Source organism: Poecile atricapillus, chromosome 11 (genome assembly GCF_030490865.1).
Source record: "Poecile atricapillus isolate bPoeAtr1 chromosome 11, bPoeAtr1.hap1, whole genome shotgun sequence".
NCBI lineage: Eukaryota > Metazoa > Chordata > Aves > Passeriformes > Paridae > Poecile > Poecile atricapillus.
Genome location: NC_081259.1, coordinates 5,963,080 through 5,988,919, shown reverse-complemented (window position 1 = coordinate 5,988,919; position 25,840 = coordinate 5,963,080). Strand labels below are relative to the sequence as shown.

Below are 25,840 nucleotides of genomic sequence, written 5' to 3'. Positions count from 1 at the left end.
CCCAATAATGTGTGTTCTGAGTTGGTGTGGGTGTCCCACCTGTCCTCAGCACCTCACTGTCCCCAGCTGCTGTGACAATGAGTCCCTTCAGATTTCAAAAACGGAAAAATTAACAGGAAAAAAAAATGCAATTTTGTTTTTTCTCATTAGAGGGCAGCAGCAAAGCCAGCTGGGACAGGAGAGCTGCCCAACAAAAGGGAGGTCTTGGAAAGAAAGAATTACCATTACCGGGATGTACAACCCCTTCTGCTGGGGTGAGCAGGGGAAGGGTGGTGGCTCCCACTTGGGCTCCATTGCTGCACATCTCCTCTCCCAGTGAGGCAAGGCTCTAATGGTTTATTATCTATATTTTCCCCGCCATCCCCTTTTAATTTTCTCATTTGGCTGTAGATAAATCAAACTCCAGAGTGAAATTCTCAGGAGAATTCAGGACAGAAATGAGTTCTCAGAGGGTCCTTCAGGTGGAAGAAAGCTGCTTTGGAGTGAGTACAGAAATGGGGCAACCCTTGAATCCTAAGTGGGGAACAGCACCAGGCAACACACAGGGAACAAACAGAGACCCACTCATTTATTGTCAAAAAAACTTCAAACTTTACTTGCGTTTCTCTCAATAAATAATTTACAGTATTTACAGGCGGTGACACTCCCGTGGGTCTCAGCGCAGGGAGGAGATGGGGGGGCCTTTTCAGAATGCCCCCCCTTTGCCTATGTTTTTTTGTTTTGTTTCCAAGTATTGGGTCCTTCTTGGCCACACTTCACCTTTAACCAGAACTGGGTCAAACACAATCAAAATAAAGTGCTTCACTGTTTGCTTCTAAAATAGGGATACCCCAACCACCTCACACCATCGGCCACCACTGGAGTGCCCTGGACAGAGGGAATGAGCCACGCCATAACCAGACTTTCCTTGGATGGAAACTGTCCCAAAACCACAGCGTGTTGTGCCGTGGGGTGATTGTTTATAGGAAGGGGAGGTCTTAAGGGAATTATTGACCTGTTGGCACTCTGTGGCTGGGCTAGCTCAGACAGCTTTCAAGCAGCACTGTGTGCTCAGAGGGAGGCTGCACACAGCTGCATTTAGCTGCAGGGTAAACCTTCTTTTTGCCCAAAGACAGAATTTGGCTTTTAAACGGTGTATTTTGAACTTCTAAGGAAGATAAGGATTTGTTTTCCCTAGAACAAAGGAAACAGAAAACCCCCATCAGCCTGGCTGAGCATTAGTGCATTGGGAAATGAAACTGTCTGGTGCCATGGTCCAGTGGCTGCTCCCCTCAGCACCTCCAAACTGTGATATCCTTATTTCAAAATCTCCCTAAACAGAGTATCTGGGGCATCAGCAAACAAAGCAAGGAGCAAAGTAGTAAACACATCTTTTTGTTTCTTTTCTTTCCTTAAACATTTAAAAACCAATTACATCTTTTCATCTGTACAGTCACACAAGATCAATGCCAGGGCTCTATATATTAAAGAGACAATATAAATTACATCAATTGACACAAGTTTGCATTTCTCTGCTGCTTTACAAATGGAGCTCTAGAGCTGTAAGGACACAATGAATAGTCATGTTCAGTATTTACACCAGGCTGCCTCTTGGCACCAGTTCAGACTGCCAAACCAAGCCTGTTCCCACCTCTTTTGGTGCTAGCTTGTCTCATCCTGCCCAGAGACCTCCCTTTTGAGAGCAGGAGGTGCCCCCAAGTGTGACATGTGTTTTGGGCTTTGTTTCTGGGAACTTCCCCCTGAGGAAAGGCGGGGGAAACTCACCAGGAGGTCTTGAAGGCGCAGACCAAAGGTGGTCTTGATGTTTGTTCAGTGAGCAATGGGGTGAACCACAGAGGAACATGGAGTGGAGGAGATGGGCAGCACTATGAGGTGGGGGAAGGAGATTATTGATGGTTTTGAGGCAGGGAACAGACATCTGGAGGCAGCTGGGGGGGTCCTCTGCTGCATCCCGTCTCCTGGCTGAATTCTGACATTGCCCCATTTCTGATCCAAGCCCAAAAGGGCTTAAGGTGCAACTGGTCTGCAATGGGGTTGCAAGTCGCGGCCCCAGGATGGGGAGCAGAGCAGAGACCTAGCAGCAAAAAAAAAATGAGCACCATGCTCCTGCTCCATCCCAGGGCTGGGCCAGGCCGAGCCACAGGCAGGGAGGGGCTGGAGGGAGGTGCAGGTTGGGTCTCCCACTGAGCAGCCACCCTGCTGCCAGTCCGAGGGGACCAGAGAGCGAATGGTGTGAGCAACTCATCCAATGATGGGCAGAAGTTGCAGAAACCGCTTGAATACTGGCCAGGTTTCTCCCGTTGCCGTCAAGAGTCCACGGTGGGTCCAGGCAGAGACAAGGGAGACAGGAGTAAAACTACTGAGTGAATCAGCCAGGTGAACTGGCTAAAACAGAGGATGCCTTTGAACCACAAAAAATGCAGGCCAAGGCTTGAGGAACGTGTCCTCCTTCCACCCAGGTGCCTGGCACCAGCAGCCAAGCAAGCGTGGGATCACTGCCCACCATTTCGGCCCCTTGCACCACCTTCTGCAACAACAGTGCTGTGGGCAGAGCAAGACGTGCGAAAAGCAGAGCCCAGCCCCGGTGAGCAGGACATCCTGCCCTGCCATGCTGGCCAGGCTTGGTCCTGTCTCACTGCTCTGTGCCCTCCTTGTGGGCTCTGCTCTCTGAAGACAAAGCCATGTTCGCACACACCTGGGTCAGTCACCACAGGCACGGCTGGGACCAGGGGAGCGCTACAAGGAGAGTAGCTACAAGGGTTCCCCAACACCCACTTGACTGGGAGCAGGAGGAGGGGGAAGTGAGGGTCCAGACAAGGTACAGTCCAGCAAAAACTCCTGACTGGTCCCACTGGCAGCACACTCCTCCCAGGCAAGAGCTGGGAAGGTGGAGGACTTGCACCAAGAGAGAGACTGAGGTCTGAGGACGACCCATGTGGCTCTGATGTCCAACCTCTTGTTTTCCAACACATGCATCTCTCATCCCTGGTTGCCTCCTGCTCCCCTTTCCCTTCTCTCCAAGGTGTGAAGGAGCAAACCTCTATAACAAGCACAACCAACACAAACACAGCAGTGCTACCCAGAGGGTGGGATGTGTTCCTGTGGGAGCTGTGTTGCCCGGGGTCAGGACCCGTGTCCTTTCATAGAGGTGCAGCTTGTCTTTGTTGGAGTGAAGCATCTTCACGTCCTCAAAGGCATAGTAAGCAGCCAGCATGAAGTTGACATCCCCCGTGGTGAGGAGGTCAAAGACACAGGACTGGAAGTAGAGGTCCTCCACAGGCAGCTTTTCCCTGCACTTGGCCATGGCCGTTTCATAGGTGAAGGCCTCGGGGGGGGCCGGCAGGCTGGGCCCCTTCCTACGGGCACGACCCTCTGTGGCCTGAGCCGAGCGGATGGTCTGGAAGTCAATCTGTTGGTTGAGTGGACAACCACGGAGGCACAGGTAGAGGCCCTGACTGTCCCGGTCCTCCACGGCGTTGACCACCTCCTCTGGCATGCGCACGGCGAAGGTGAGGTACCGCCCCACCTGCCTCACCACAATGGTGGTGCCAATGTACTTGGCCTGGATCTCGATGTGCTGGCCCGACACCTTCTCTGTGATCTTCAGGCTGTTGGCTCCGTGCTTGTCCCCTCCGTTCTTGGAGCCATCGACAAAGGCAGCGGGGAGCTCGTCCATCTCTGCCTGGTACACTTTCTGATCCACACACTCCTGGAAGCTCTTGAAGATGATGGTGAGCTGTGGGAGAGGAAAGGAGCATGGTTACAGCCAGTGATGATCACCTGAGAGCACACAGCCACCAGCAGCAGTGGGGTGGGAGATGGAAGGGCTGGATGCTCAGTCCAGACAAAAGTTTGACTTTCAGCTCATGGGTAGGTCCCTCATCCTAAGAAGTGGCCCCAACGTTTAGCCCCCCCAGACATGGTCATCCTGCTCCAGCAAAACACGACAGCACTGTGTAGAGATCAAAAACCCAGAGGCTTGACTGAATGCACCACCCGGATCTGCCTGCTATCTCCAGGCCCAGCACAGGAGCTCCCTTACAGTGGAGATGGGTGGAGTATTCCTCCTCACAGGCCTGTGGCAGCATGCCCGTGCATGCAGCACTGCCTCGCCTCCAGGGCTGGCAGATGGCAGTGGGGATGAGCCCTGACTCCCTCGGAGGCACTGGAGCTTCTCCTCTTGACTCCCATGACATTTACATCCCAAGGGCTGGACCAATTTGTTTCCCTAACCAACTGCAGACCAACAGGATTTCTCCCATGGGCCCTCAAACATGTCCTGCTCCATCTCAGCCCTGCGGGCACACACGTGTTCAGCCTGTTCCAGTGGGATGGGCCTTCTAGGGGTGACTTTGTGGTGGCCTTGGCAGTGCTGGATTCATGGTTGGACTCTGTCTTAAGAGGTTTTTTCCAACCTCAATGATTCTGTCATTCTATGAGACCAACATGCCTCCTCACCCCTGGCTGGGCTCAAACACAGGCCCCTTGCCAGAGGAAGGACCTCACAGTGCTTGTTCTTCCCTTGCTTGCCTGGCTTTTGGAGGGAAGAGCCAGGGAGGAAAATCAGTAATTTGCATGTACAAACAGTACAAACTACATTTCCTCTTTCAGCTTTAGCAGAGTTGCTCTTGCACCTTTCTGCCCATGAGGGAGAAGTGGCAAAGAAGACCTCCTGCCACGTGGGCCCCATTAAGGGGGGGACTGAGACCTGGCCAGAGCAGGACAGGGCTGGAGAAGAGAGCAGAGAACACAAAGAGCCCCAAGGATCGAGTGCTCCCATCCTTTCCAGCAGCACAGTGCCCACAGCAGCGCTGCCCACAGCTCACGCTGCAGATCTCATGACTAATCCCTCTTCACCACAAGCCTGTGAGGCAGATAAGGAGTGAAAAGGCTTCATTAAGATAGTGATCCTGCGATCCCACCAGGTCCTGTGATCCTTAAGGACCACTTTCCTCAAGTCAGACTTCCTTGCAAGCTCTCCAGCACGTTTTGACGTCTTTCAGCAGGCAAGGACATCAGAGCATCATTAAGTATCTTTTAGGGGGTTTATCTGGGGCAGGTCAGAACCTCAGTGCCAGTTCCAGCTCAGGATAAAGGGGTGACATCCAGAGCAGAGAAGCAGCCCCTGTCCTACGTGCTTCTCTCCTCTCCCCACACACAGGGAGAAGCAGAACTCCCAGACGTGGTGGGACAGAACATTTTCCAAAAGCAAGAAGATGCCTCCTACTGAGCCTCACTTTTTCTTTGGCACAAAAAGTGCCCTGTTAGCTTTGGAGCTTGTGCACCAGGGGCAGCACACCAGCTCCTCAGCTCCAGGTCCCTCCTGAAGCTGAGGCTGTGACACACAAGTCCTGCTGTATCACAGCAGCATATTTTCACTTGGGCTTTCTGTGTTTGTCTCGTACCTTCAGGATGTTTATTTAGTCTGTCAAAGCACCTCCAGAACAGACTGTTCCCCACAAAATGTCTTGACTTGGCTGCAAACCACAGAGGTAATTACGAGTCTGGGTAGAGGGGAAGGCAGTGTGAGGAGCTCAGCTCCCTCCAGGCTTTTTCCTGCAAGCTGGAGCCTCCCTGGAGGGCGGTCCTGGGTTTGCTTGGGCCTTGGGGGTCCCCCAAGAGATGCCAGCATCATTCCTGATCTGGCTGTTCACAGCAATCTGGAGTCCCAAGATGGGAGCACTCTTAGTTTTAAATACTTGGCTTGCCCATGAAGGCTCCCTGAGGTGCAGCACCTCAGCCTGCTCACTGTGATAGGGCTGGATGTGCTCAACAAGAAACTACATTTCAGTGAAGGCTAGGGACAAAAGAAGGAAGGACACCTGATACTGAGGGCCAAACATTTAAACTTGGAGGAGCCTCACACTCTATCTTACCCTTCCCAAGGAGATGTGGAAATGGGGGAAGACACAGAGGAAAGAAAGGCCGTTCTGAAGCCTCTCTGTCCTTGCCCACCTCTGTCCAGGGGAACGAGGCTCACCTTGCTGGTGGCGGTGGCCGAGGAGCCAGGCAGCACCGGCGTGTTGGTGACCTGCACGTTCAGGTAGTTATTGTCTATGAGTGGCCAAGCCCCCTGCACCTTGCAGGTCTGGAAAGTGTCCGTGAAAGTCCTGAGGTGGGGGTCCCCAAAGAGCCCGCAGTGGGTGTAGTTGGGGGCGGCCGAGTGCTTGTGGAAGCTCTTCTCGTAGTGGCAGATCTCGGGGCTGTCGGAGCGCTCCTGGCTGTCCCCGGGGGGCAACGTCCGGAGGCGGGGCTGGGACGTGGGGCCATCCTTGGAGCAGTTGTGCTGCACCATGAGATCGTCTATGCCATGCACGGCGGAGTGGTAGGCCAGGTCTCCCCTGCAGGTGCGGGCGGTGCGGCGGGTGCAGTGCGCGTAGGCCCGCAGCGCCGTGCAGAACTCCGGCGCCTCCTCCGCGCCCAGGTGGTGCGAGCCCGACGTGGCCGCCCAGAACTCAGAGTTGCACTTGAGGATCTTGCATGGAGATGTCACTGTGGGAGGGGGACACAAAGGGGTCAGTGCTGGCTTGCCTGTGGGTGGGATGCCCAGCTCTACCCCATCCAGGGGCCACGTCCTCCTCCCGCTGCCCAAACTCATGACACCGGCCCGGCCGCGTGACGGGGCCTCGCTCACCAGATGTGACCCTCTCACATGACCCAACTCTCATGCATCAAAGCCAAGGAAACCAACAGGATCTGCCCCAATTGAAACCAAAAAGGGAAAGAGCATCCAGCCTTTAGATGAATGATCATCTAAAGCCATGGTGTGGAAGAATGGGACATATTCATAAGCAGTGATAAGGGGGGATCATTAATGTGGGGAAAGATGCAATGGGGTTTTTAATGCCCTTTTAGGGTTTGACATTCTAAACTCTGTGCTGCTGGAGTTACTGGGAGCTATGTCCAGACTGAGCTCTACCAGCACAAAGCTCTCTTCCTTTTCCTCCTTTACGGGCTTGGGAAAACTGAGCAGCATCACAACTGCTGTGCCCAGGTTAGAGCAGGACCAGTGCCATGACCCACCCTGCAGCAGAGGCAGAGGCCATCCACCATCACCAACACCACAGCAGCCAGGGGTGCAGCACTTGTCCCTGTCCCTCCGGAAAGAAGCGGGAGCCAATAAACCTCTTTCCTGACATCCCTGTGGCTCTGCCCAGCCCTGGCAGCCTGTTCCCCACCACAGCCCGCTGAGAGAGAACAAGAGATGGAGGGAAAAAACCTGCACAGCAGGTGTGGGGATGCCAGCGAGCCCCCGCCTCCCCTTCCCACCCGCCGTGTGTTGCCCAGACGGAGGCAAAGCCAGAGGCTGCAGGGCCTTTGCCTGGCTCAGCCGCAGCCCTGGTGCTTCCTGGCAAGGCAGAGGAAGGCAAAGAAAATTCAGATCCTGCTTCCTCCCCCCCCCACACACAACGTCTGCTCCCTGGGGCAGTGTGGCTTCCCCAGAGCAGACTTGAAAGCAGCTGTGCAAAAAGCACATGGCCGTCGCTGAATGTCACAGACATTGCTCTGCCCCTGCCAACTTAAAATCTTGCTGCGAGAACCCAGGCTCACAGTACTTAAAATTCATGGCATTTTCCTTCCTCTCCTCTTAATCGACCCCCTCAGAGCACTTGGAAACAGGATGGGTTCAGGCAGAAAAGGCAGCAGGAGGAGAAGACAAGCCCCACCATTTCCAGATGCTTTCATGGTGCCTTTTGCAGGCGTACCCATATATTCCTGTCTCGAGGCTTGTTCAGAAGGAGCCTGGCAGGGCATCTGTGCAAAAAGTATCTCAGATTTGTTTATAAAGAAAGTTACAAAACCCAGTATTGTTTCAAGGAAAACAGTATGTTTGAGCTTTAAACATCACAGTGCTGGAAACCTAAACAGAGTTGGTGCTGGAAAATCAGAAAAGGAGATTTAGACTATAAAAAACAGAGCAGTTCAGCTGTGAGAAACAAGCCTGTCTCCTCGCTGTTTCCAAGAAGACTGAAGTGCAAATAGGAAATGGTGACAGGTTCCTCACAGTTTTAAAATTCATGTTTAATAAACTTAGATGCTAGCAACAGCACCGAGAACCCGGGAGCTGTTTGGTCTTGGCAGCATCTCACTTAAACCTGCAAGAAGCTGTGTGGAAAGCCTTTAACTCATCATTGACCAGAGGTGACGCAACAACAAACTGGGACCTGGGACACAGGCTCATGTTTCTGCTAAGTTTTCTGCATGTATGGGTCAAATTTGAAGATATTTACTATTTCATATCCCTCTCTTTTTCATCCCAGGAGTGTGGTTTTCCAGGACTATAATAATGGAAGGCAGGAGTCAAAACAGCACACAGCAGTGTGACCAGTGCCACCACTGCTGGTTATCCTAAACCCTTGTGGCACCAGGCAATTAAAGTCATTGCTCTCCTAGTTGTTATGCTAATGTACAGCTTGAGGATGCCTTGGGGGTTTCGTGTGGCAGAAGGTGCTGTCACCTCAGCCCAACCTGCCCGCAGAGCCTCAGGAGAAGCTGGAGGACACATCCCTGGACACGCAGGAGCCACACACCCCACAGCTGAGTAAGGCGTCAGGATGCACTACACAAACATCCCATCCAGGCCTTCTCCAGCCCTTCAGCTGCTGTGTAGAGGGGATTTTTGTAGTATGAATAAACCCACAGCCTCTTGCTCTTTAAGTCCTTGCTTCACTCGCTTGGATGAGGAGATGCAGGCGTGAGCTGTGGCTGCCTAAGGACAGACAGGGCCCTGCTAAACAGCCCCCCAACACCCAGTGCTGGACACATCCTGGTGCTGAGCACCCCTCCCTGCTGCTGCCCTGCCTGGGGTCACACATGACTTTATAAGGTACTGAATTAAAAAATCCCAAGCGAAGGGAGGGCAGGGAAGCCCATCTCCTTCCTGGCTGTGCCTGAAGGGGGAGCGTTCTGCTCTGAGATGTTATCGCTCCGCTTTTGGCACCGGTCCCCTTCTGGCTGTTTTCGCTCAGGGCCCCATATAAGGCCAGATCTCCAAATCCAGGTGCCCCGGCGCTGGGCGGTGTGAGCGGGGCCCTCCCTCCGCCTGGCCTTTCCCATGGACATCTCCCCAGCCACCCTCATGGCAAATCCCTCATGCTGCTGGGGAGGGACCACAGCTGACAAAGGCCGGAGGAGAGCACACACGACCCCTACCCCTCCCAAGCAGCCTTGCCTCGTCCCCTCTGGCAGCAGCTTTGGCACAGTGGTGCAGGCTCATTTGTACCCTGGCCAAGAAATGATGTTTATTCAATTTCACATAATCTATTTTCCATCGACTCACAATGGTTCTGTTTTTCAACCACAGATGACTTAGCATGGAAACAAATCCCTCTCAAGCAGGAACCCAGCAAGGCTCTCCTGGGATCTGCGAGACATCCCCAGATCTTGGTGATTTCTCATCCATGGCAAAGCAGCCTTCATCTCACAGACAGGTGACTTCAACCCCTCCAAACCACCTCCCAACCCTCCCCACTATCTTCTTTCAAGGCCTCGGTGCCACTCAAACCACGGAACAAAATTTCCTTTGTTATCTAGAAACCAACGGTTTCAGAAAGTTAAAGCCAGGAAAAAATCAGAAAACCACCTGGACTAGGACAGCCCCCTCCCACATCCCCCATTTGTTCAGCGACACTTCCCGTGAGGACTCCTGAGGTCTGTGCCGACTGGGAGGGCTGTTTCAGGAGTTTATCACCTTTACAAAACACGGGTCTTGGTTCTAAGTGGATTTTATCTGACTGCATTGTAAGGACATAAAAAGAACCAGCGATTTTCTCCAAAGCAGTTAAAGGTCCGTTAGTAACGAGTGTGTTTCCCACAAAGATATTTACACACTGCAATCAAGTCCCTTGTCAATCCTCCAGATAAGCTAAACGGTTTGCACTTTTAAGTTCCTGTTGGAAGGTGTTTGCCCAGCCCCACCATCAGATCTCCCTCCAGCAGCCTTGTTTCCTGTCCAGCCTACCACCCCGACAGGACACGGGGATAAAGGACACGCTCACAACTCTCCCGAGGTCAGCCCTTTAACCAGGACATTGCACTCAGCAGGTAATGAATTGTGACCTTTCCCTGAGTTTGGAAAGCCCTGGTCCTCCACAGAACAACATCCCATGGGCCACCAAACACACACTCGGGGTTCTGGGGTATCACACGATCCCAGTCCCACCGCTCTGCCCTTGTCATCAGAACACTGCGTTACTTGATGTCAAATTAAGTGTTCAAACATATGCACACACCTAACTTTAACAGCATTTAATTACCAGTGCCCCCTATTTCCCTTCAGCTGCTGTCAAGTAACCTGTATTTCATTTACCCAAAACAGAAAACTAGCACAAAACAAACATTTCATCTATTCTCCTGCGATTCCTGTAACAAAGGAATTACTGGAAATTAATTTCTGTTAGCAAAAGCCAATTCTTTTAAGACTCCTGAATGCACGTTTACCAGACCTGTTAATTTTAAAGTGTTCACTGCTAAGCAATGTTTTTTAATATCCTCTTGGTTTCTAACGGGCTGGAAAGTATTTCATCACCCACATGTGATGCAAATACATCATCCCGCGTTTTTCCAAATACATGGATTGAAGTGTAGATGTACAAGCCTCACACATGCAGTAAAGGGCCTTTTTGGGGAACACAGTAAAACGTAATTACCTTTGGCCTCAGATCTGAGCAACCCGACTTAGGCTCCTAAACACATATTTATTTAAGTAATCTAAATAAACATATTTATGCTGACACCTCAATAGGAAAGGCACGATTCTCCAAGGTGCTAAATACCAGCAACATCTGCCAGCTTCAAGGAGATGTGGGCTGCTCTGCTCACAGGCAGATAGCAGTCACCACCAGCATGAAAATGACCCCAAAAGAGTTAAAAAAAAAAAAAAAAAAAAAAAATCGCATTGCTCCTTAAAATCAGGCAGAAGGAATTGCTTCCACCAAGGTTTCAGGAGTCCCAAGCACGAAGTGAGAAAACAAAAACTGTGCTTTGCATCCAGCCCCTCATGCTGCTCCTGCTCCACGAGCCACCCCTCATGGTGGCCATGCTGGACCCACATCTTGACCCCCATAGGGCCGTGAGATTGGATATAAAGAAGGAATTTTTTTATAATGAGGGTGCTGAAACACTGGCACAGGCTGTCCAGAGAGGTGGTGGGTGCCCCATCCTGGAGACATTCAAGAGGTCCCAGCCCACGGAAGGGGGGCTAGATGGGATGACCTTTAAAGGACCCTTCCAACCCAAATCATTGAGCGATTCTATTTTATGACACGGATCAGCCGGCGCCTTGTCACACCAGGGAGAGACAGGAGCGATTCGGGGCAGCCCTGATGGATGGGATGCCCTGGGCAGGGATAGCTCTCCCGCAGCCCCACGGGGCACCGGGGGGCGAGCAAGACCCAAGGGCCACCTGACCCAAGCTTGGTGAAAGGATTTGTGCGGGAAGGCAGCGCCGGCTCTTCCAGCGACCTCCTTTGAACTGTTAATCAAGCACAATCTTGCAGAATAATAGCCTGGTTATTATTGCCTTGTTTGCATAACAAAGAGGCCCAATAAAACTGATTTGACTGTGCTCAGAGGGGGTGTGAAAGATCAGCCCTGAGAAAAGAGCTGCAGGAATGCAGCAAACTGCTCCAAAGCCTCAACCCAGGAAGAAAGACAATGCAATTTGCCATCAAGAAAAGCCCAATAGACCAATAAATTACCCATGTGCAAAGGGATTAGATCAGGTTTCAGTTGCACTGAAGTGAGGGGAGGACCGGGAGGAGGGAACTGAAGGAGAAATATAAACCTGACTCTCTTAAAGAGCTGGGGCTCATATTTTTGCAAGGGTGTGCGTGGGGAGGTTGGCTCGGAGGGGCCACCTTCCACGCTGGGCCCGGGGCTATGTGCTCACTTCCACCGGCAAAAGCAGCAGATGTATTAAATCCAGGCAAAGGCCCTACTTTGTGTACAATAAAGTGATTCTAGATGTACCCAGAGCGGACCTCAAACAATGCAGTTTCCTTTAACCCAGGCCCTGTCTTGTTCAAGAGGATGCTGGGGGAAGGAGAAACCAGTTCCTTGAAGTCAGAAGAAGAACACAGAAGAATTTTTCTCGTTCCGGCCCGTGTCAATCGCTAAAGCATCTGGAGGACCTGCCATGGCCAACTCCTTTCTGTCCTCAGCGCCGAGTTCACGGCCCCCCATCTCTCCTCTGCAGGCATGGCAGAGACACGGGGCAAGTACAGGCAGGAAACCAGCAGAGTCAGTGTCTTCAGCAGCTACAGCTCAAACTGCTGCACGCTGCCCAAGGAGCCCTTGATCGCTCCTGTCACTTAGTCAGCTCTTTTGGCTCCAGACTCAGCTTACGCTGACCCGGCATGCTCCGCGCCAGCCAAGGCAGCTCTCCCCAGCCAGCACCGCTCCTCCCGGCTCACCTCGGCATCCGTGCCAGGGAGAAGGGTCAGCAGCCACCACCACATAGGGCACCAAGCACGGAGCTGCCTGTCAGGGCTGTGCTGCTCTGAGAGCTACCAGCAAACCTTGGCGAGTTCAGCAGCTGTTGAGCTTCTGCCTGCTCAGAGGAAGCGGTGCCAGTGGGTTGTTTAGGAGATGCAGGTTCTACTCCTCCACGAGCTGCTGGGTGGAGGATGAGCAGGAAGGGAAGGCATAGGACAGTGATCTCTTCTGACTCTTCATCTGCAGAAGGGCACCAACAAAGCTGGCTCTCCAGCACAGTGTGCTGCAGGCTGGGAAGCCGTTCTGGAGCTGCACACCTGACCTTCCCCGTTGGGAGTGCACCCGGACACCTTCACCGACAGTTCCCAAGAGCTGGTAAATCTCCTCAGGCAAATGGTCCAGTTTAGAGATGAGGACACTGAAGTATGTTAAGACTTTTGAAGAGAGGTGAATTTGCACTCTCATGCCCTGCACAAAGCATCACCCTCACCTTCCTCCTCAGCCACCACCACCCATGTCCCCATCGCTCTGGAGCAGCAGTCCCCAGGTAAGGTCACCTCTGCCAGCCACCCCCACCGCCGAATGTTTCAGGTTTCCAGCAGACATCACTCTCCCCACGCCAAAGCTGTTTTCCCAGGGTGCCTTTGAAGGCAGCGCTGCCACCCACCAGTGCCCGGGGGCCCCCAGGTGTGGCAGCGGGTCCCTCGCCCTCCTCCCCCTCGCCCGGGCCGCGGCAGGGCTGGCAGGGAAACGCTTTCTGCTCACAGGTGTGGATTCCCTCTAGGAATAATCATCCCCGCTGTGTTCTTGTGAAATTTCAACCCTTCAAACGCAGAGGTAAATGAGATACAAAACGAGGAGATGGAGAAAAGCCCGGAGCACATAAATCTGGATGAGGCAAATTTATACAATTAGATGTCTGCCAAAAAATTGCGGCATCTCAATCCGAGGCGTTGGCTTGTGCAGGGTGTGGGGTGGCAGCTGCCTGGCTGGAAGGTTGGCAGCCCCACAAGCCCATCAAGACACCTGACTGATGCTGAAGCCCCACCTGGGGATGAAGGGGACCTTGTGAATCCCTTCCTGCAGTCTGGGCTCCCACCCAGCACCAGATTCCCTCCCCATCACTCATATCCCAAGGAAACCACAGTACCTGTTCATCTTTCACAATCACAGACCTTCAGAGATTTATTTATTTTTAAATACTGCCTCTCCTGGACTCGGGTCTTAATTTTAAGAGGAAAAAGTAACTTTCTAACTGGAACCCACTCCCCCAGTCCCACTGCTCTCCCACTTGTATCCCAGCACACTGATGCTTTCTCATCACTGTGGGCTGGCAAAGTTCAGAGTCATGTCTTACCACATGCCCTTGTCATCTCAGAAAGGGCCAGCTGGAGTGTGTCACACAGCAAGAGAAAAAGGTAGCTTGTTCAAAACCCAAAATGCCATAGATCATTACTAAGTCTTTGGGGACCAAAGTCAACAGCTGTCCAGGAAGGAAAGGAAACCAAGGGAGGAGAAAATTCTTTGGCCTCAAGTGAAGCTTGCTCTCTGCCTGACCCATAAAACCTGTATGTCAGGGACAGCTCTGCCTGCTGGGAACTGAATGGCCAAACACTTCTGGATGCCCATGCAGTGCAAAGTGGGACTCAACACCCTTCTGAAGCAGCTGCTGTCCCTGCAGCTGAGGGGACACGAGACCCTGGCCACCCCACACACCACAGCCAGGCCGTCAGACAGAGCGGCTCAGTCTGCGCCTACCAGGGCTGCGTGTGTGTCGGAGCCAGCTTGTTCTCCGCAGTGAGAGCCCGATGACTTCATCAAGGAGATGGCATCTGGTTTTGCAGTTGGCTATAATTCAATTCTCCCCCTTGCTGCAGGAATTTCAGCTGGTGGAGCAGTGATTTACTCAGCCGGGCTGCACTTGAGTGCAAAGCAATCTTGAGGCTACAATCGAACGCACTGTTATTTTGAGAGCTCATGGACTAGGGAATAAATATCCTCTTCTTTTCATCCCAGTAGCTGCCAAGTGCAGGCTACAGAGCTTTTTAAAGGCATTTAGGAGCTCTCCTCTAACAAGTGCACTCTGGATGCTGTGCATGGTCAGGCAGTACTCTGCCTGCACAGCTCACTCCTGATCTCTGGCATCAGGATGAGATTTGCAAGGACGGCCAGACATAGGCCAGGGTACCCCCTCACCTGCCCACCACAACTGCATCTCCAAGCTGCCTCCATCCTCCCCAACAACCCTTCCCCATCACTCCAGCACACATCACTCTTGGATTCCAGAAGCCCTGAGCTCACCCCAGCCCCCTTTCAAAACCTCCTGGGACTCTTGAGCCTCTTTTGGTCCTGGATTCCTACACTCCCCCTTACTCCAAGTCTGGTGTCTGTTCCAACAGGAAAAGCAAATCAGACCAAATCAAACTCATCCAGATGGATCAAAAGCCCTCATCTTTGACCTCTTTTGCTGTCTCACCAACACTTATCCCTTGGGAGCAGTTGGGCTTGGCTGTGGGATCCCCTGAAGGACTGACAGGCTGAGAAGGGGCTTGCTCGGGCCACACACTGCCATGCCAGAGCCTACGGATGCTTTATGGGATGTGCCCATCAGGGAGCCAGAAGAGAGACCACAAAACTCATTGTCACTGGGGCCGCAGCCTGGCTCTCCAGGGACAGCAGGTCAGTGCAGAGCCCGGGAAGAGCCCCCAGGTCAGGAAGTTTTTATGGCTGCCCAGCCCTGTGAGCACTTTCATGTGCACATCTGACTCAGCACAGCTGTCCAGGCCACAGAGAAAGAAACTTCAGCTGCTCCCATGATAAACCCAAAGTCACTCTTAACATTGCATTGTCACCAGTAACCAAGGCCCAGGAATTCCATGATTTTCTGTGGAAGAAAACAACATATCCACCCCACCATTAAAAACAAGGTGCCTCCTTCCAGCCCCGCAACATGCCTTGCTGGCAATGGCAGAGAACTGTTCCAAGTACGAGACCAGCTCTCTGTTCCAAGTACGAGACCAGCTCCAAGCTTGCCACAAAACAGGGAAGCCAAAATATTTCCAGGTTTACGTTTGAATCCCTCCCTTCTTCTCTGCCCTGACAACATCCCGCACAGGCGCGTTCCTCCCCTGCCTCCACCTTCCCTCCCGGTTCACAGCACTGCTGGGGTTATTTTAGCCTCAGCCCCCATCTCAATTTTGCTTTAATGCTGCCATCACCTCCCTGCTGCTGAGACAAAAGCCATTTATTGACTACTCTCATGCACCTCCAATATGGCTGGATCCTTATCTGGAATCCACTGCGCTGCCTAGACGGACCAAGGGCAGAAGACTCCAAATTTTTATGGAGGCAGAAGTGTATTACAGCCAAAGCAGCCAAGCTGGAAACAAACAGGGAAAGCCAAAGCAAACCTGAGCCTGCCACACCTGGGGCAAAAACACCCAGGGCCAGATTTTGGAAGTACAAAAGGATTTGCAAGAAAACTAAGCGCAGCCTGTACTGGGAGGCACAGGTTTGGTTCACGCAGGAGATCAGGGTCTCAGCTGGGAGAGCACCCAACATGAGCATCCAACACTGGGACTTGGCACAAGCTCCAAGGAGTGCTTCTGCCAAGGAAACTGTGAGCAGTGGCCTGCTCTGCCCAGACCTCCTTTCCCAGCTGCCCCACGGTCACCCTGACCCACGGCCAGAGGACGCAGCCCAAGGGCACTGGATGGTGGGGGCTGCCCAGGAGGCAGCAGGGCGAAGCCATCGGTGTGAGAGCAGCAGAAGCGGGAATCCAGCCCGGGCTGTGAGCGTAGGGGGGTTAAGCAAATAAATAAATAGGGCAGGACTCAGCGAGGCACTGATCTGACACGCCGAGCGCCCGCTTGGGCAGCCTCCAGCGGCCCTGCTCACCTGGGGCTCCCAGGGGGGGTGCGAAGCCTCCTTGGTGCTGGGAACCCACAAATTCCCAGGAAGCATAGGGAAAAAGGGGGCAAAAGGATATGTCAGGGAATAAATCCCCCATTTTTCCTACCTTCCCACCCACAAAGCTTTCAAAAAAGCCCCCAGCTTGCTCCCAGCCCAGGGCACGGGGAGCCCCGTCTCCGCCTGCGCCCCGTTCCCGCGGGCTCTGGATCGCCTCGTTCTGCCAGTTCTTTGCACCTTATTTGACTGCTGAAGGGAGAATCAAACAAAGCAGCCAGCCAGATCTCCTATCAAGTTCTTTCTTGCACCGTAAATCTCACAGCCTCGACGCTTTGCAACTCAACCGCTCCGAAAAGGGCGTTAAGCAACACATATGGGAGCAGCTCCAGAGTTTCCAGAAAAAAACAGGGGGTTCAGCTTCCAGCCTGCTGGGAAAAGTGGTGGGGTCCAGAGGGACACCTCAGTGCTAAGGGCAGCGCTGAAAAGATTTTCCTGGAAGAGGGTGAAGAGGGCAAAGAGGGCAAATATGGGAGGAAGGGCGTAAAGCAGTTATTTATTTATTTCCTACATGTGTGTGCAAGACTACTTCACCTACGGTTATGCAAAAGAAAGGTTGAAGCGATTTAAAAATTAATAAAATTTTAAAAAAAGGAAAGTTTTGCTAAACTGAAAAGAGGGATAGGGAGATTTAAGCCTTAGAGCTTTTCTTTCTCCCTCCTGCTTTCCCTCGATTCCCCCCCTTGCAAGTGAAGAAAAAAAAAAAAAAAAAAAAAAAAAGAGGTAAAGAAACTGGAGAGTTTTGGAAGGAACAAATCCGCCTCTGTGGACTGGGTTTCCCCTCCCCCAACAAAAACAAGCACTCAGGGCTTGAAGGAATTTGCAGGCAGAGATCTGCCAAAAACATTGTGAAAAACTATGGGGGATTCATTGGAAACAGATGGCGTTTTCAGCTGTAATTCTGAAATTCTCCCCTTTTCTGACACAATACAAACATCGGGGCCGGGGGCGGCGGGGGGGCCGAGCCCCGCGGCGGGTGCGAGCGGCCGGCCCGGGGGTGCCGATGCTCGCGGGACCATTTGGTTGCCATCCCGCCCTCGGACAGCACAACAGCTGCCGGCCCAGCCAGGACAAGGTTTCCAAGCAAACGAGGGTGCTGAGCCCCCGGAGCCGCGGGGCGGTGCGGGAGAAGGGGCGGCCGCCCGGAGCTGCCGCGCATCCCCTGCCCAGGTGCGGCCGCGCTCCCCGCGCCGGGGCCGTGCGAGCCCCGCGCCCCCACCGACCCCAGACCCCACCGCAACCACCCCCAGCCCCTCCGCCGCCGCTCCCCGGCTCGGCCCTCCGCCGGGGCTCGGAGCGTGCACCCCACCGCCCTCACAGAAATTAAGGATGGGGGGTGTTCATGTCCTGGTCCCCCCCACCAGCGTCCCCGCTTCCTTCCACGGCACCAAGGGGGAGAACAAGGTAACCTGGCGCTGTCAGGAACACCTCCCTGACAATCAAATCAAACGGCTGCCTTCGCCGCTTTGATTTCCACCATCTCCTCCTTCCTTGTAGGATGAGGAGCGGGGAGACAAAGAAGACGAGGTCAAGGAAAAACAGCCACCGCAACTGCTTGGGGAGCGGGGAACTGGGGGTGCAGGTACCAAAACTGAGCCCCACTTGCTTATTTTAAACATGTGGCAAACTGCTGCGAGGAGAGGGAGAGGGAAAGAGGCCCAGGGACAGGGGAACGGGGGCGGCGATCCAAGGGCTGCCAGAAACACAAGGAAAAAGTCTGCAAAATAAAGAGGCTGTTCCTTACCTGAAGGGAAGATGCAGAGAAAGACAGGGAGGATTTGGAAAAGTCCCAGGGCTGTGGATCCTGCCCCTCTCCCCATACCCATCCATCCAGCTCGAGCTTTAACCACTATCCTCTCCCTGGAAGAAGAGTTTAAAAAGGAAAAAAAAAAAAAAAAAAAAAAGGAGAAGGGAGGAGAGGAAGAGAGGGGGGGAAAAAAAGGGAAAAATAAATCAATCGAAAGAATTTGGGGGGGAAAAAAAACGAAATCAAAAGCCCCGCATGGCTCCGCGGAGCGCGGCAGGCACGGGCGGCCCCAGCTCCGGGCTCTGCACTGAAAGATTACACAGACTTTTTCTCCTTCTTCTCCTCCTCCTCCTCTCCGTCCCCTCCCATTACAAGCCAGCCCCAGCCATCAATCATCCCGCTGCCTCCCAATGCCGGCATCCTCCTCTGCGCCTCCTCCTCCGAGCGCGCCCGCCTCCCCGGCCATGCTGCGGGAAGGGGCGGGAGCGGCCGCGGCCATGGGAGCCGGGCAGGCAGCGAGCGGGGAACAGCAGCCGGGAGAGCCGGGCGAGGGACTCGTAGCTGAGGATGGAGCCACCGAGCTCTCCCGTGCCCCGGGGGAAGGGGGTGGCGGTGGTCGCACGCAGGATGGGCAGCGGGAAGGGCTTTTGAGGTGTGCCCGCCGTCACTCATCGCAGCTCGGTGGCTGTTTGGGAGCTTTTCCTCCCACCCCATCGGCTCCCAACACCCACTGTGCATTCCCTGCCCCTCTCCCATGGGCCTACCAAGAGCGCTTTGGATCGCACAAAATTTAAGCCATTTTTGGTAAAGTGGCTGTTGTATAGCAGAGGGGGGAAACTGAGGCAGGGAGGCTTTAGGCAGCTGGTGCGGAGAAGAGGTTGTGACAGCGACACTGAGGTCCCGACCCGCTGGGGGATGGAGTCCCTCCCCCAGCACATGGAGCTTCTCTACGTCTTCCTAGCTCTGGCACCATGGTAGGTGAGAGTTTCACAACAGTTCCAGGTCATTCACCCGCACCTGCACTGGCACTGGCAGCGCTGAAGTAACCTCAGGTGACTCAGAAACAGCAAATCCCAAAGATCCTTATCATGAGACTGGCACTCCTTACATAGGAGGACGGCTGTCAGGCACCCCAAATCCAGCTGCTAGCCCCCCAAGAACTGATGGAGATGGCTACAGATACCTACACTCTCTCAGGACCTCCAGCACTGCCTCCTCTGCACCACCAGCCCACATACAGACCTGGATGTTCAGCTTTCACTGCAGGAAAGTCTCACCAGTTAGGCTGGCAGGCTTGTCCTGGGCTGTCACTTCTAAGCCTCCTTTAGAGACCCTCTGGGCAGTCCCAGGCGGGCACCAACCCTGGGAGGACCCTGCCTGCTCACAGACCATCAGATGGAGCAGCAGCTTGGAGCACACAGGCGTTTGCCTGCTGGGTTTCAAGATCCTGCTCTTCCTCCTGCAATGCCAGAGCGTGCGGAGGTGAGCAGATTGGATCTGCATCCCCACCATCCCAGGGGTCTGTGCCACCCATGAGAGGGCTAGGCCAGGAGGAAGGCATCCACTTAGCTTGGATGTCTTAAAAATTTCCCTTGAGGGATGTTTTAGCCACAGTGAACTAAGACCACTTCTGAATGAGGGTGCCCACGGGTGTAGGCTTTAATTAAACTTCCCTGTTTTGGATCATTAGCTCTCCTTTGATGGTGTGTCCCCTTGCCATTCTGATGTTTCATCTCCTTTCTTTTGGGGTTCTTACACAAAGAATAAAAGGATGCTGGTTGTTTTACACCACCCTTCTCCCAACTCTGTAAGACCACGTGTCTTTACTCCTGCAGGTTGGTTTAGGCTGGGATACTCCTTGACATTTCTTCTAATTATTCTTGGAAACCTCCTCTTCTAGCTCATAAACATCCTTAAGGATGCTTTTTTGAGTGACCTTGGCTTAAAGTCTCTAACAAGAATTTATGATCTCCTCCCTGTCATGGATTAAATCTGTGATCCAGTACAACAAATATCCCATAGAAAGAGGAAGAGGAGATGGGAATATCCAAGAAACAAAGATATCTTTTAACACCTATATACTTCTCCACGAGGGGAGTGAGCCCCCATGCCTCCAAATGAAGGAGGAGCTTCTCTTGGGCTTTGTCCAGGCTGCAACAGGAATTAAAACACTGCAGCTTTTCCATCTGGGACCCAGATGGGATCCAAAAATCCTGTGGCCTTGCCTGCCTAACGGAATATCTGTCTTGGTCCTGCTGGTCCTAGGGCTGCTCTCAGACAGTGTCCACTGAAGTCAGAGGGAGCTCTGTGTGCAGAGGAGCTGCCAGAGTGGGCAGAGCTGGGCAGGAGATGAAAGCTGGCAGGCCGGATCCAGACCTGTAGCAGAGGCAGTGTGGGAGGAACGCCGACTCGAAGCACCTCTTTGTGGGGGATGTCAAACAGGGGCAAATATGTCCAAACCCTGCCAGCTGTTCCTACCACCCAAGAAGAAATGCCTGCTGATGGGATGTGTAGGCAGCTGGAGCTGGAAGGGGCCTGGGGGGAGGAGAGAGAGGGTCTGTGAGCTGGGGAGGGCCCAGGAAAGGAGGGTGGAGATCCAAGGGATGGGGTTCCAGACCTCAAATCCCTTCCTCTTGCTCCCACCCTCTCCTCTTGCAATGCGACTTTTGCTTTTATTTCAAAATGAAAAACATAATTTCTGCTGTTATCCTGACTGATGACATCTAACATGATCTGTTTAACTAAAAAAAACCATCTGAATGACGAACTTTTAAAACCCAGCTGTTAAATTGCTGCTGTGAGGCTGCTTTGATGGTGTGACCTAAAGCACCACTTCGGTATTGCCGTTTTGGGGCAGACTGACACATTGCAACGATAGCCTGGAATCCAGTCTGAGGCATTATAGTTAAAATAAGACCCTTGATGGAAATTCTGCCTTTGGTGTAAGGAAAACTGTGCTGCCATAAAGCAACGGTCGGATGCCCCTGGCTCCAGTTTGTAAAAATTTCTCCTTGATTTTGCTCCGTTGCATCATGCATTGCAAATGGGATTGCTGTTCTTGGCACCGATCAAAGCAGCGGATTTCGCTGGAGAAAACAACAGATGTGTCCAAACTGTAACTTCAGGGAGGAAAAGGCCCCAAATAAGGTGCGTTTCTGAAATCCTGCTCCCCCTTCCACGTTTTTGAAATAAACTTCATCTTTCTGTTTAGCTGATTCAAAGATCTGGACTTTAAAGCACCTACTGAATCAGAGGCTGTGTGAAATTCGGATCTCTGCCCTGCATAATGGGGATATCTAGGCTTGGAAATGTGGAGTGACTGTGTTTCCCCCAACTTCTTTCCTTCTCGGAGCCCATCCAGGACTCCCTGTTTAGGCAGCTTTGAGCCCGATGTTCCTTGCAAACAGAATGTGGGAAACCACCCACCACTGAAATGCAACCACTGCAGCGCCTCAGCTCCGGGGCACAGGCACCTCCGTGGTCATCTGCACGTTGTTTGCTGTGTTTGGTGTCATGCTGGAGGGGTGACGTGCAAATCACAGCCTTCTCCGAGGTATTTGCAGGATGCTGGAGGAATCACAGTTCCCATGGGACACGCAGCTGGGATCGCTGGGTTGAACTTTCCTTTTCTCTGCCCTTCGTGGCTTTTCTCACACCCTGCGTGGCTGTGGGCTTCAGTGGGGCTGAGTGAATGCGGCTGATTTGAACCCAGAGGTTTGCAGATGAGGGCTCCCCTTACAGCCTCCCTAATGGAATCATTCACTACCTGTAATTATATGGCTAAAATAGTAAACATGGGTATTTCTGAGGGCTGCAACTAGTAGTTAGAGGAATGGATGTCGGGGCTCCTGGTCTGCTCCTGACTCTCCCATGAACTTTCTGTGTGGCCACTTTTCACACCACTATCTCCACACTCGTGCTTTTGCCTGCTCTGCCTCAGGACATGGTGTTCAACTCATGGGATAAGCCATAATCACTCCTGCAGGAAGCTAATCCTGAAATGCTCTGCAGGGATATCTGTGTGTGTTTGGGGTGAGCAGCAAATAGCAGGCTGCTACTTAAAGGAGGAAGAAAGGAAGTTTGGAGTGGAAACCCCCAAGTTGTTGTCTGGAGTTGTTGTTTGACAGCTCATCCCAAAATGCTTGTGGAAATAAAAGCAAACACTCTGAACAATTCCCTTACTAAAGGAAAAAAAAAAAATCTTAATAAGAAGAAACAAAAAAATCCCCGACATCTTTATGCAGTAACAGCCACCTCTGATGTCTGCAATTAGTTTTAAAGACCTTCCTTTTACTCATCATTCTATTTTTTATGATTTTGTAATTTCCCTGGCTGGCCAAGCAGACGCTGTCCCTGAGCTGTGCACCCAAAGCTGCTGAATACACATCTAGAGCCCCTTCCCTAGCAATGTTTCCTTGCAGGTAGAGCAGGAAAATATCCCCCCAAGATCTCCTTAGTGCCCTGCATTGAACTTTGGCATCAGCTGGTTGGGGCAGGCAGAGGGGTTGGCACAGAGCTGGGCTTTGAAGAGCGACCCACTCCTGTGTAGCAAAGTGTAGAGGAGTTTGTTGGTTTATCTAAATCCTCCTTCCCACAGCTGCCCCTGTGAACATCAGCCTCACCAGCCTGGCTGTGTAAAAACAGGCCAGTTGTGAAAGGTGAAAAAAAATACAGCTTTGTGCTACCAGTAAATGAAATGGAAGAACTCTTTGTTGACCTGAATCCTTGCATCTGAAGATTAACTGATTATCAGCAGCCCCCACTGAAGTCACAGTGGGTAACCTTCTCTCCTCAAATTGCCTGCTCCAAGCCCACAGCCGTAAAAATCTCTAAATACTGAAAAGCAGCCTTGAAAGCCTTTGAAAGCAAGGGAAAGGGAAGATGGGCTGGTGGAAAACTTCCAGTCTCATCCATGAGAGAAAGCAAAACAAGTAGGGATATTTTAAGGCAAGTTGAGTTCATCACAGCAACTTTTTTTTTTTTTTTACTTGTAACATTCAATTGTGTCTCTCTCTTTCCCTTGCTTTCAAAGCCCCTGGGGGAGTGAGGTCTAATTCCTACACATGGGAGCTTGTAACCATCCCTTGTTCAACAGTGTTTGGAGGGCTGGCTGGAATTCACGATCTGTATATTTAATTCTCTGCAGGGAGCTGGTCTTCCTGGACTAGCCTCCTCTTTGGGGTAGATATCAAGCAATATCTCTGTAGAGTATCTTCTTCACATCTGGGCTCCCCTTGAAGCAAAAATAGAAGAAGGGCTGGGAGGTTCCCAAGAGCAAATGGCAAATATCAGCTCAGCAGAAAAGATGGATAAGTCTGAACTGCCAAAAAATGATCAGAATCATAGAATCACAGAATGGTTGGAGTTGGAAGGGGCCTTAAAGATCATCTATTTCTCATCCTCTGCCATGGGCAGGGACACCCATTGCGGAGAATTGCAGAGAACTGGGTGTTCGTCAGCAAAGACAGAAGCCAGTTTGTATGATGGGACAGTCTTTCTCTGCTGCTTTCAAAAGCTCCTGACATCTTGAGAAAGTGCAAACATAGCTCACTAATTCCCCTCCTCTGACTGACAGGTCAGCTAAGGACATCTCCTCGATCCTATTTAAAGGTGGGAGATGGCATCAAGTGTTTGCAAGTCTACATCTGCAGCCCTTTGAGCAAGGGGTGTTTGAAGGATCCTCTAGAAAAAGCTCTGTGAAACCCAATCACCTTTCCCACGTCTCCTTCTGTCAATTCGTGGCAGCCGTGGCCAGAAATACAACCCAGCACAGAATGCCTTTCCTGTGTTCTCAGTTGGGAAGCACTGGGTGACAGCGTCCTCAGATGATTTAAAACTTTGTCTTTGGTATCAGAGAAAGTGATATTCTTTCCTACGGAGGAAAAGTCCCCAAACCCAAACAACTTTAATCCAGCACTTCTGTGGGTATTTTGGCAAATGAAAATGGGAGTTTTTGTGGAGGGGAAGCATCTTGGAGTTGGCACCGGGAGTCCTCGTGGGTGTGCCTGGCTTGGGGCTGGGCTGGGCTAGGTTAGGGTTGGGCTGGGATTAAGCCTGGGACCGAGGCTGGGGCTGGAGCTGGGACTAGGGCAGGTTGGAGCTGAGCTGGGACTGGAGTGAACTGGGCTGGTACTGGGCTGGACTGGGATTGGGCTGGGCCGGGGCTGCGGCCCCACTGGGTGGTGCTGTTATCCCTGCGCCGCCTGCGAAAGTATCCAGTTTATAAAATAAATGCAATCCAACGCCGCCTTAAACCACATGACATAACAGCAGTTTGCGAGCTCCCATTAAAATCTCAATTTGGGGAAATTGATTCTACCTCTGAGCAATTGCGATGCAATTACTCCAACAGGCAGCAATCAAGAATCACATCAAAACAACACCAAACTTTCATCTCCTGCCTCACAACCACCACAACAAAAAGCACCTGTCTTGCAAATGCAGCCCGGTTTCCATAAATATATATAATTTTTAGGAAGAGCAACGTGCCTGTCCCAGAGTGGAAGCTTGGACAGGGACTACTCTCGGTGATGAGTCTGAACTGTCCTGTTTGGGGGCTGTATTTTGTCCTCCCCGTCTCCTGGGGGAGGTTTTGGGCTATTTACGGACTCAGGACATCAAGAACGAAGTCGCTCCCTCTGCCCTGCCACGCTCCAGCTGCCCATCCTCTCCCTGCGCACAGATATGCCCATCCCAGCCATGTCCCACATCTGTCCAGCTGTCACCCCCCCACCTGCCTTCCCCCGGAGCTCGCAAACCCCCCCAAGCACTTTGCTTCCAGGGGAGTTCAGGGAAAGCTTTGTGTCCCCGCTCCGGTCTCGAGATCAGCGATCATCCCCGGGATGAGCTATCCAAGGGAAAGGGGGAAATATTGGGGAGGATGTTTACAGCTCTCATCAGTGGTCTGCAAGGAATTACTCGATTGACTTAGCGCAGCAGGGAGCAGCTTTAGTGGCAACCATCAGAAGGGAGGATAAATGAATAACCTCATGCACGCCAGCTAGCGCCGAGCCGGGCAGGGAGCGCTGGGCACGGGAAGTGGGAAGAATCGAGGTTCCTTATAAAAACGGCCGGGAGCGGGGAGCCAGGAGGGGACCGAGAGCCTCAACAGGTCCAGAGGAGGAAGGGCCATGCAGGGAGCCGGGGGACATGCGGCCGGGGGGGCCCCCAGCCCCCGCCCCGCTTACCTTGGCGGCCGCATCAGCCTCTCCAGCCCCGCGGGGGTCGGTGCAGGCAGCGGCGGCTTTTTTAATATATGTTTTTTTTCCAGGACGGGTAAATAAAACAAAAATAAAAAACTAAATAAAATAAAACCCAAACGAAATAAAATAGTAAAAGCCCCCAAGGGTCGAAGTGGGGGTGGCGGGGGGGTGGAGGCCGAGGGGCGCGGGCAGCCCCCCGCCCTGCGGGCAGCCCCGGCGGGGTGCAGGCGGCCTCGCTCAGCGGGACGCGGGGAGCCGCATCGCCCTCCCGGAGCATGTGAGAGGCAGAAGAGGAGATAGAGCCAGATAGGGAGGTCCCCTCCCTCCTCCTCCTTCCCTTCTCCCTCCTCCCTCCTTCCCTCCGCACACGCTGAGCAGCGTCGCTCGCAAGGAGCGGCGGAGGGAGGAGGGAGGAGGAAGGCGCAGCCCCGGCCCCGCGGAGAGGGGGCTGGGGGTCTCCGCTGCAACACCCCCGACCCCCAGCACCCCC

At 52.8% G+C, this 25,840-nt stretch overlaps 1 protein-coding gene across 1 annotated transcript; it reads right to left on the bottom strand.

Moving 5' to 3' along the window:
• Nucleotides 1-549: 549 nt before the first annotated feature.
• On the bottom strand, nt 550-25,589 carry RGMA (repulsive guidance molecule BMP co-receptor a). Its single transcript, XM_058847025.1, has 4 exons — nt 25,336-25,589; nt 18,146-18,261; nt 5,981-6,492; nt 550-3,736 (listed from the first exon to the last, which is right to left on the bottom strand). The coding sequence occupies exons 1-4, from the start codon at nt 25,347-25,349 to the stop codon at nt 3,041-3,043; spliced, it is 1,338 nt and encodes a 445-aa protein (XP_058703008.1). The 5' UTR covers nt 25,350-25,589; the 3' UTR covers nt 550-3,040.
• Between the last annotated feature and the right edge of the window lie 251 nt (nt 25,590-25,840).